We start from the raw sequence: 11,664 nt of genomic DNA, 5'->3' as shown, positions 1-11,664 counted from the left end.
TTGGCGAGCGTCCTCCTTTTTCGGGGAGGAGAGGAAGGACTACTACGGACAACAAAACCCCGCCTGCGTTCAATCCACTACCCAAACAATAGCTTTATTTAAAGATATGAAGACATCCCTGTGTAGAGATCCTTTAAAAAATGTTTTCGCCGTCCCCAGCCGCAGAGAGCGCGACCACTTTATTTGCTGGAAAGGGCTCTTCCCGCCCCTTCCTACTCCTGCCCTCTCTCCACCCCCCGCCTCCCTTCCCCATATATTATTACTCTATGCCACCAACGTTAAAACAGTCCCACCGCGCTCCCTGCCCGAGCTACGGCCGGCGGGGAGGCTTTCCCTGGTCCAGAGCAGCCTCCGGCCGCCGGGCGGCTCCCCCGGCCCCATTCCCGCTCCCGGCCGGGCGGTGCGGAGCTGTCTCTGCCCGGAGGGTGCTGAACCGCGCGGCGCGGGAGCGGCGGCCGGAGCCCTCCCGGCCTCGCCCAGCGCCTGGAGTGGAGGTAGGAGGCGAAGGGGGCACCGGGGGATGGGGGGAACCGGCGGCGACCCCGTGCCGCCCGCCTGAGGAGCCCGCGCACAAAGCCGCGCCGCGGCCATGGAAGAGGAGCTGAAGTGCCCGGTGTGCGGCTCGCTGTTCCGGGAGCCCATCATCCTGCCCTGCTCGCACAATGTCTGCCTGCCCTGCGCCCGCACCATCGCCGTGCAGACCCCGGAGAGCGAGCAGCACTTGCCGCCCCTGCTCCACCCGCGGGGCCCCGCGCCGCCGGCTGCGGCCACCGCGCCCGGAGCGGGAGCGGGGCCGGGGGCGGCCGCGGGCTCCGCCGCCTGCCTGGACTCCGAGTGCGCGGCGGGCGGCGGCGGGGACCATGCGGACAAGCTGAGCCTGCACAGCGAGACCGACAGTGGCTACGGCTCCTACACCCCCAGCCTGAAGTCCCCCAACGGCGTGCGGGTGCTGCCGCTGGTGCCCGCGCCCCCGGGGGCCGCGGCGGCTCCGCGGGGCGCCGGCCCCGCCAGCTCCTCCCTCACCTGCCCGCAGTGCCACCGGAGCGCATCCTTGGACCAGCGCGGGCTCCGCGGCTTCCAGCGCAACCGGCTGCTGGAGGCCATCGTGCAGCGCTACCAGCAGGGCCGCGCCGCCGCCGCCGCCGCCGCCAAGTGCCAGCTGTGCGACCGCAGCCCGCCCGAGCCGGCCGCCGTGCTGTGCGAGCAGTGCGAGGTGCTGTACTGCGCAGCCTGCCAGCTCCGCTGCCACCCGGCCCGCGGGCCCTTCGCCAAGCACCGCCTGGTCCCGCCGCCCGCACACCCCGGCGCCCCCGGCGGCGGAGGGGACGGCGGCGCCGGGAAGGGGGCGGGCGGCGGCCGCAAGCTGCCGACGTGCGCCGAGCACGACCTGGAGAACTACAGCATGTACTGCGTGAGCTGCCGCAGCCCCGTCTGCTACCAGTGCCTGGAGGAGGGCAAGCACAGCAAGCACGACGTGAAGGCCCTGGGAGCCATGTGGAAGCAGCACAAGGTGAGTCCCCCCAGAGGGCCGGGAGGACCTGAGTGATGCCCAGAGCTGGGGTGATGCTCAGCACTGGGGCTTGTTCATCCCAGTGCCCCAACAACATACTGGGGTTTGTAGGACATGAGGTACTTCATGTCCATCATCCTCCCAGACTTTTTTCCCTTTGACCTGGTGCTCTTAGGTCTCTGGTCCTTCCTGACTTCCCGGTGACCCCGCAGCCCCTACTCAGAGTTAGAAAACCCACAGATTCCCTGCCATGTTGGCCTCACCTTAACCAGAAAATCTTAGGCTCAACCAGGCCTGGAATTAACAAGTCCATCTCACTACTTGTTTGCCTTCTGCAGGGTTCTTGGCCATCCTGTCCTCAGCCTTCCCATCCTCTCACAGTGGCAGCAGCTGCTTATGAGGAGATGAGATAGTTGTTCCTTCCTTTCACCACCCTCCTTTCGCCCAGAACTCAGTGCAAGCTGCCACAACCACACGTCAATGAGGAAGAGTAGCCCAGAGCCAGCCAAATATTTTAGACAAGAAAGTATGATACAGAGAATCATGGACATCATGTTTCCCCTGGGTCTCAAAGAGGTCTCCTCCCACTCAGTTCCCAAAGAAGCCAGGAGTAATGGCTGGAGAGACTTTCATGACAAAAAGATAAATAAGAAATTGTAGAATGGATAAAGACCATGGACAAGTAAAACTTTCTCTAATTCCCTGCTCCTTACCCCGCCATGGATCCCTCTGGGGAGATGTCAGAGCTGTCCACTTTTCCACACATGGGGTTGGCTGAGGTCTGGTAGAGCTGCTGGGTCACTTGGCCATGCTCTCCTTGCTAAAAATAAGGCTTTTCAACCATTTGAATGAAGACCAAGACATGACTTTAGAAGTTGAAAGTGTCAAGTTAGCTCTTTCTTTCTAAGAACAGTGGACCCTGGAAAAATGATTACTTAATACATATGAATGTACAGAGTGGACTTAAATACCTGAGAGCTGGGAGCAGTCCTTTGGAGCTTCCCTCTGTACTGGGGTAAGGCAATTCTACCACAGGTGTCCAAAGAGCTCCGATGGCTATAGGATTCCCTTCTTCTTACTCTCTGTTTGCAGTAAGCAGTAAAGGAAGCATGGAGAGACCCTTTCAGGCACTGTAGGAGAGGTCAAAATCAAGACTGTTCTCATCATCCCTCAGCCATGGAGTGGCTGAGCACAAGCTAGACTAAGATATTTGCCAAGCAAAAAATTGACTTTCGATTTTAAGATTCAAAAAAGATGCCACTTGGGGTGATCTACGTTGTTTGTCCATCCAAGAAGAAAGACAGACTTCTGTAGTTGTTTCAGTTTTAACACTCTGCCAAGGTCTCAGCCATCTGCTCCCTAACATGATGAGTACTTGTGCAGAGAAGTTCTCTTGGCTCAGAAGGAGCAGATTAAAAATTCACAGTTGCTATTCATATGCCAATGGCAGAATCCACTTCTGAGCAGAATTGTTTTAATGAGTGAGGTCTGAGTTCACTGTTCAAACGTGGCTGATGTTTTGGAGAGTGTGAGAGATCAGCTTGTGCTGTGTTATTTTCTACCTTGAGTTAAAACTGTTTGATGTCTTTTTGAACAGTGTGATAAACTCCTGTGTAATCAAAGTTCAGAATCAGTAATTTTCTTTCTTTCCTACTGCCAAATATTGTCTAAAGAATGAACAACAGCCTTGTGGCTTGTGTTTTTACTGCATTTTTTCTGTGACTAAGGTATCACAGATTATGATTTTTTCCTTGATTTACAGACTCAACCAATGTCAAAATCCTAGCAAAAAAAAAAAAAAACCAACAACAAAAACCCCCCCCAAAATTAATTATTCTGGGGACTCTAAACCTGTGCTCTTACGAGTATTATTTTTCCCAGAACAATGTGCTTGTCAGAAAATAAGTATAATGGAACCATATAGCTAGACAGCTTAAATCATCAGCTCACAATCATTCAGATAAATTGCTTTGGAATTAGATATTTCTGCTTAGAAAGAGTTCTCTGATACAGCAATTTCTACAAGTTTATTACCTTCACTTACTTTGGCCAAACCATGAATTACTTACATTGAGTGGTACTCCAAATGTAATTTAAGTTTTATGTGTTCTCTCTAGATGCTCCAGGCATAGCTGTTAGAGGTAACTGGAAGGCTTTTTCTTAGCCAAATAAGCTTTCCATGTATTATTAGCACTTTGCTCAAACTGTTTGACTTCTCCTTTGTCTTGGCCTTATATAGCAATCTAGTGGCAAATTACGGAGCGTTTAACCTTGTTCACAATGTGCTGTGGACTATGCTATGAAATGTGTATTTATCCTCAGCTGTACTGCTGACACAAAAGCTATACTAGACTGATGGGCCCCTGTTATTGGTGCAGGTTCCGCACTACAGTGCTGTATGTAACTTCTCCTACAGAGAAAGTAAAATGGGTGTAAAATAACAACAGGGTCCCAATGGCATAAATCTATGAAAATCCCCTGACTTAGCTGGACTTTATTATATTAGCTTGCATGAAAAGTGCATCTGAACCAGCAGTTCAAGGTTATTAAGTCTCTAAGTCTTCTGCTGCAGTTAAATCCTTTTATGTCTTTATAGCAAAAACAGTGACACCATTATAACATTTAGGTAGGACTTTTGGCCTATCAATAAGAGGAACTATGAGGGACAGATTTTAGCTCTGCCCATTCTAAATGGTTAAATATGTGTATATACTGAAATGCTGAAACAGCCGCAGCTGGGTAGCAGGGTAGCAGGCAGGTGTTGGAGTCCAAATGCCTGCTTTTATTTCCTGGCCTAAAGAGTTGTGTTCCCAAAATCATGTAAGCTTTATGAGAATTCAGCATCAGGACAAGCTTATCTAATCAATAGTTAATCTGCTGCTAAAGAGAGATGGAGGGAAAGCAAGTTAAATGAGCATGAACTGTTTGGTTGAAAAAGGACGTGGGCATTATCTGGTTTGTCTTCTGACATCAAAGGAAGCATCTGTCTTCTGTGCTCATCTGGGTTTAATTACTTACCCTTGTGATCTCTGTGTTCCTGTAATTAACGGAAATAGAAATTTGATATCTGTCCCCAGCCCCCACATGATTGGTTACAAGACCAGGTATTAAAGTAAAGATAACTCCAGGTAGAGTACCATTTGTCAGGAGTTATTAATTGTCACAGTCAATGAAGTTTGTAACATCTCAGTTTGGTTTCCAATAAATATTCCTGCAGTACGAAAGATTGTTCTGGCTGTACAGGGCATTTTTTATTACTTGGTTGGTTTACTGAGGGCTTAGTCATGTAGCTCCATTTGATTTTAATAGGAAGGGCATGACTAAATTCCACTGCTTTGTAAGGTATCTTTTATAAATGCTTGGAAAAACAAGGCTATTATCTCTAAGTGGGTTTCACAAATGGAAATCTGGTCTTCTCGGCTTCATGCAGCAGTTGCGTTAATGCAACAACAGTTTTTAATGAACAGATCAATTCGCTTATGAGCCCTTTGAACAATGACACGGCTCAGTTTCTGTTGCAGCTCTTTGCAATGGGAGTGTGCCTGGAGCCAGGAGTGCTTGTGCTAATTATCATGGGTACATATGCTGGTTACAATTGGTCTGTGGTGGTTTTCTATGGCTGCTGTGATGCCCACACACAGCTTTTAGCTCTTCTTGTCTCAAATGGACTTCGAGATGATTTGAGAGCTAGGGCAGATGTTGGAAAAGTAGAAATTTTACTTTTGTCAGGACCAACCATTGGTTTTGATGTGAAAGAAAGGAGCCTTTGCCTTCCTGAGACAATTTGGTCAGGACAGTGATGCCTTAAGGTCCTTTTAGTTTTTTGATTTTTCTAATTTTTATAAGTAGTTATATAGCAGAAGTAGATTTTAGAAGCTGCAGCATTTATTCCTTTACCCTTACCCTTAGCATAGTAACTACACACATATCCCAACCCTTTTACCCCGTTCCATGCTCCTCGTATCAATTACTCCTGAATTCCATTAGAATATTTAGACTTCTCTTTAAGATAGGCCTCTTCTGTCTGAGAACACTTGTACCCTAGCCTGAACTGCAGAGTACATTCAAGAACTGGGTAACCATGTGCCCTTTGTGCTCCGAGGAAGTCGGTGGTCTCGAAAAGACCCCAGCCCCAATTCCCCAGGGGCAGATCAGGGGTGGGCCAGGGAAAAGTCAGAGGGTGGAAAATCCTGGGATTGGTTAGACAGTATTATAAAATTGTAACATCCGAGGCAGAAGGGGTGTATGCATTTTGTAACCTATGTGCCTTGGAGGCACGATTAAATCCTTTTCTTATCTCATCTCTAATTAAATTGTTCTGGAGTTTTTTTTCCTCAGGTCCTTTAGGCATCAACAGTCCATGGCATAGCATAACGTGCTTTTACCACCTATTTCTTTCTTGCTTCTACCCCAGCCACTTGGTCATATGCTGTTTCCACCTGGTTCTGTGTCAGGTTGACAAACCAAAGATTCAGTGTGCCTTATGGGTGAAGCAGAATGGGTGACAAAAAAGGCTGGGCTTCAAAGGCTAGGCAAGCATGATCAGCCCATGGAGAGCTGACCTGAAGTCCTGATTGTCTGATCTAGCAGAAAACAGGGTCTCTTTCAAGGACCTGGAATTTGCTCCTTTGACCTCAAGTAGTGCCAATGTCAAACATTGTCATTTTAAATTTTTGTGCATTGACAAGAGTTTGTGCAGGAAAATAGCAAATATTCAAATATGGAGAAACATACACAGTAATATGTCTTCCCTTTACATTGTTACAAATTCATTCTATAAAGCATATTTTAGTTTAAAATTTATCACTAATGGAATACCTGCAACTGGGCTAAAAGGAAAAAGTTGTGTGAATATGAGGAAAAAAATCTCTAGGATGCCTTATTTTCTATAGCTCAGTCATAGCTCCCAATCAGGTTTTGTATCCACTTCCTGCAGAGGTGTATGGAGTTAGGCAGCACTTCTGCCTGCTGAAGGTTGCCTGACTTGGGACTGGGCTGTGGAGCGCCCACAAGGAGTTGCCAAGGTCTGCTCTTTGCTGTCCTGTGTGAATAAGCAAGCACAGGGGGAGAATGAGTATGAGACATTCAGGTGACATTCAGGTGGAAGGTACATTCAAAACTTTGGCAGCCTGAAGAAGTGTGCTGTGCCCTTTTCAGGGATGGAGGAATTTACGTCCCTCCAGGAGCAAGAGGGAAGCAGGGAATGAGTGGTGACTTACTGACTTTCAACCAGGTTCAGCTTCTTGGAGGCTCATAACCTTTGTACTATTCTGCATACAAGGCTCTGTCTCAAGGCACACTCTGGTTCCGAGAAACAAGAGATACTAACTTTCTGAAAGCCTCATGTTAGCAAAGATACTTTCCCTTCCATTTCCTGATGTTGGTTACCATATACATTTGGTAAGGATAATTAACTGGACATTGGCAATCTGGTAGTTGCCAAGTCTGCCTGAAGGGTAAACCCATAGAGAGAGTGTCTAACCTACAGGACACTCATGATGGGATCTATTCAGTCACTGCATTATAGAATCATAGAATACCCCGAGTTGGAAGGGACCCACAAGGATCATCAAGTCCAACTCCTGGCTCTGCACAGGACCATACCCAAGAGTCACACTGTGTGCCCGAGAGCTCCCTGAACTCTGACAGGCTTGGTGCTGTGACCACTTCCCTTGGTAACCTCTTCCAGCGCCCAACCACCCTCTGGGTGAAGAACCTTTTTCTAGTATCCGACCTAAACCTCTTCTGACACAACTTTAGACCATTCCTTCCAGTCCTGTCACTGGTCACCACAGAGAAGAGATCAGGGTCCGCCCCTCCACTTCCCCTTGTGAGGAAGTTGTAGACTGCAATGAGGTCTCCCCTCAGTCTCCTCTTTTTCAAGCTGAAACAAAGCAAGTGACCACAACTGCTCCTCGTATGGCTTCCCCTCTAGATACTTCATCGTCTTTGTACTCTCCTCTAGATGCTCCTTTAGAAGCTTTATAACCTTCTCATATTGTGGCACCCAAAACTGCACACAGGACTCGATGTGAGGCCACACTAGCACAGAGAAGAGCGAGACAATCCCCACCCTCGACCGGCTGGCGATGCTTTGCCTGGTGCCCCCCAGGACATGGTTGACTCTCCTGGCTGCCAGGGCACTGCTGATTCATGTTCAAGTTGCCACCAACCAGGACCCCCAGGTCCCTTTCTTTGGGGCTGCTCTCCAGACTCTAGTTCCCCAGTCTTATGTACACCCAGGGTTGTCCCATCCCAGGTGCAGATCCAGCACTTGCCCCTGTTAAACTTCATGTTGTTGGTGTTTGCCCAGCCCTATAATTTGTCTAGGTCTCTGTCCAGCACATCTCCGCCTTCAAGGAAGTCAACAGCTCCTCCTAATTTAGTGTTGTCAGCAGACATAATTAGTATAACTTTGAGTCCTGCATCCAGGTCATTTTTGAAGATATTGAAGAGCATTGGTCCTAGAATGGATAATCCCTTTTACCTTTGTGCCTGACCTGTGAACCGTTTGCTCACTCATCACATGACATGTTTATCTACCTGTGTGCTGGACTATTTATCCAGAAGGATCCTGTGAGAGGTAGTATTGAAAGCTTTACTGAAATCCAAAAAGATTACATCAACTGGCTTCCCCTGATCAACTAGGTGGGTAACTTTGTCATAAAAAGAAATCAAGTTTGACAAGCAGAACTTTCCCCTTGTGAAGCCATGCTACCTGTGACTGATGGCTGCCTTGTCCTTCAGGTGTTTTTCAATAACTCCCAGAATAATCTCTGTAATTTTACTAGGCACTGAAGTGAGACTGACAGACCTATAGTTTCCAGGTTCATCCTTCTTGCCCTTCTTGAAAACTGGGACAATGTTTGCCAGTTTCCAGTTAACTGGGACCTCTCCTGATTCCCAAGACTGTTCAAAAATAATTGAGAGAGGTCTCTCAGTGACATCAGTCAGCTCTGAGTACACTTGGATGATCCTATCAGGCCTCATAGACTTACTGGGATCCAGCTGTTGCAGCAAATCCTGCACAAGCTTGGTGTTGACTGGGAGTTTATCATTTTCATGGTCATGGTCCTCCAACTCAGGTCACTGGGACCCCAGAACCCATCATGGGTGTTGAAGACAAAAGCAAAGGAAAATTAAACACCTCTGCCTTGTCTATGTCACTGTTTGTGATGTGACCATCCTAATCAAGTAATGGGCCTATCTGCGTGGAGAAGTAGTGTTGGAGCACAAGCAGAGCAACATAGTTTCTGTAATACCATCCAGGCTTCCAGTGAAGCTGCTCCTGGGTCCATGTTGATTTTGTGTCTGCTGGGAGCAGAATTGTTGTTTCCTTCTCATCCTCAAAGTCCATCAACAAGCCTCTGGTTCAGCTTAGAGATCTCAGGTGTCAGCTGAGGAACAGGAAGATTAGATCTTCAGTATGGACTTACAAAAAACATGTTTCATATATCTCACCAGTCAAAAGTTAGAGGAAGGATTTTTTCCAACTTTTCCAGAAACATTCACTCATTTGTTGAGTTGGAGCATGGAAAACTGGAACCCCAAAGAGACTTTACTGCGAAGTCTGAGACATCAGATTTGTCTTTGAAATCCTAGTGTATCTCAGGTTTGGTAAGGTCTACCACATTTGTAAAGATTGCAGTCTTTGATGGAAAAAAAAGTGCCATTTTGGGAAGCACTTGGGGATTTTTCAGCATGACAGATGCTACTCGGCAAGTGTAAGACTGTTATCTGCTTATACATGTGGGTAACTGTTTTATAAAAAGGTATTTTGACTTACCTAGTCACTGCAATAAAGCGGAATGTGCAGACACAATACTTGACTGCCCCCATATGCATATTTCACCCTTATTAAATCTTATTACGATAAAAATTTTAACTGTTCTTTCCTAGCACAAACACTTTGTGCATGAAGTATACATGCAACAGCAAGTAAGACTTTTAGCACATTATTAATCATCAAATCCAAGGATTACTAAGAAACACATTTGCATTTTATTGCTTTTTCTTCTTTCCCCTCCTTTTTTTTCTTTGCAGGCACAGCTCTCTCAGGCTTTAAATGGTGTTTCAGATAAAGCAAAGGAAGCTAAGGAATTTTTGGTTCAGCTGAAAAATTTATTGCAGCAGATCCAGGTAACTGTAGAATATTATCTGTTTTGATAATACAGTAATCAATAGAACTGAGTGAATAATTTATTTCATGACTTTGTCTCCTGTGCTATTCTTATCTTTCCTGGAATCATCTAACCTTTCTTGAATGGATTTGCTAGGCACAATTATTCATCAAATAATGCCTGCAAGCCCCTCTTAGCTTCTAGATTGTCGGCTGTTTATTGCAAGAAGCTGATACTCAATACTGGACATCTGAGCTGTGTTGATTAGTATTTGAATTGATTAGTCATACTTCTGGGCTCCTTCCTGACTGCAGTTGCTTGAATTAGGCATTTAGGATAAGTTTTCATTTTAACACATTCAAAATTTGCTACTAGATTTTCATCTTACATTTTCTAAAAATGTCCTAATTTCTGGACAAAATCCAGTCGACTTGTTTATTAGAGTATTTGTAGGAATTCCCTATACATACTCAGAAATACAGGAATATTCTACTCCAGAAAAAAAAAAAAAGGAACTGCTGCTAAATCAATGTGGTCATTTATTGAAGCATAAGATATTTTCATGCCTGTAATGGTCCAGATTTAATAATCAGAAAAGGGCTCATGGTGAGTGCAGTAATTGAGGTTACAAACCCAAAATGAAACAAGTGCCTACTTCAACCAAATTTAGACTCATCAGTACTGGAGGTCAGGTGATCCTTAAAGTCTTTCTCACTCTGTAGACTGTGCCTGAAAATGTGCCACAGTAATTTGAGGACACACACAGCACCCAGGAGGGGATAATTGTTTTTTGCTGCAGCAGTGCTGTACAGTGATGGTATATATGTCATTTGTTCTTTGATAGCCCACTCTGCTGCTTGCTCATCTTTCATCAACAAGTCCTTTCGCTTGTTAGCAGCAGAAAACCATAAAAGCAGTAGTTCAAAAATATGTATTTTGTTTATAATTTAATTATGAAAATATTCTACTTAAAACTCTAGATGATGACTTTGTACCACAAATGCTGTCTAAGGTCTCCAGTTGCTTCAGGGCAGCATAACTACCTACCCTCATAGTCTTCCCTGCCCTTGTGGGGCAGGGAACAAACCGAGACTGAGAAACTGGCAAAAAATAAGGACAACTAAGTGAAAGAAAACAGTGCAAAGCCACTGACTGGTACATGTAACCTTCTATGTTTTGGCTACAGTGTGAGGTTTCTCTCAACTGACTTACCTATTTAAAGGTTAGGTAGGTCAGCTAGTCTAATTATTTAGATTTCTTTCACTGTCCAAGAAGAAAGACAGGCACCTCTAGAGAGCAGTTCTTCCTATAGATATGAACAGCCATTTTAGGATGGCATAACTTATCCAAAACAGTAGTCTCTAGAAATCTTTTCTTGAGTCACCTAGCTCCATTAAAAATGTATTTTTCCCCTCTTGAAACCTAAAAGTGGCCTTTTACAACTATACTGTAAAATCCTTTAATGTGTTTCAATAAAATCACTGCCAAATTGCTCTGCATAAGGGAGCTGCTACAATGGGATCAAAAAGCAAGCATTTATTTGATACTGCTCATTGCTTAAAATGCTAGAGGAGAGCTCAGAAGAGGAAATTGTATCCAGCAGTCACCCTGTCAAGTCTGGACACAAAGCCGAATCTGACCCTCACATGTTGAGCCAATCTCCATCCTGAGTCTGAGTGAGGACATCAAATTTCGGCAAACCAAAACAGCAAGACTAATCAGCTGCATATGTATTCCTAAGTAAAACAAGGCCAGGGCACAGGTCCAAGATGATCACCCACACACTTTAACCCTTAAGGAGGTCCCTGAAATTGTTTTCTCCCGTGACAAATTGCACTCTTCTCATGCAATGTTCAAGCATCATTTGAGGATAGCACATACTAGGGAATGTTCCTGGTAGGCAGGTTTGGTACAGACACACTCTTTGAGGGGAAAGGGCTTAGATTATGTCATGAGTTGATTTGGACCGAAAAAACAGATTATTTGGGGGGCAAGAGATGTAGCATTTGTGCACAGATTTATATTCAGAATCAT

General features: G+C 45.8%; 1 protein-coding gene across 4 annotated transcripts in view; it reads left to right on the top strand.

Moving 5' to 3' along the window:
• Positions 1 to 257: 257 nt before the first annotated feature.
• The window catches only part of TRIM67 (tripartite motif containing 67), a 46,182-nt gene continuing 34,775 nt past the window's right edge, over positions 258 to 11,664 (top strand). For all 4 annotated transcript variants that reach the window (XR_003526059.1, XM_027633905.1, XM_027633903.1 and 1 more), the window contains exons 1-2: positions 258 to 1,510; positions 9,554 to 9,649. Coding sequence is in view for 3 of the 4 variants with exons in the window: in XM_027633905.1 (XP_027489706.1) it covers positions 590 to 1,510; positions 9,554 to 9,649 (1,017 nt within the window). In the remaining variant the exon portion in view is untranslated. The remainder of the gene's footprint in view (positions 1,511 to 9,553; positions 9,650 to 11,664) is intronic.

The sequence above is a fragment of the Corapipo altera genome, unplaced genomic scaffold (assembly GCF_003945725.1).
Source record: "Corapipo altera isolate COAL_440 unplaced genomic scaffold, ASM394572v1 2b, whole genome shotgun sequence".
Classification (NCBI taxonomy): Eukaryota; Metazoa; Chordata; class Aves; order Passeriformes; family Pipridae; genus Corapipo; species Corapipo altera.
This window is presented reverse-complemented; position numbering and strand designations above follow the sequence as displayed.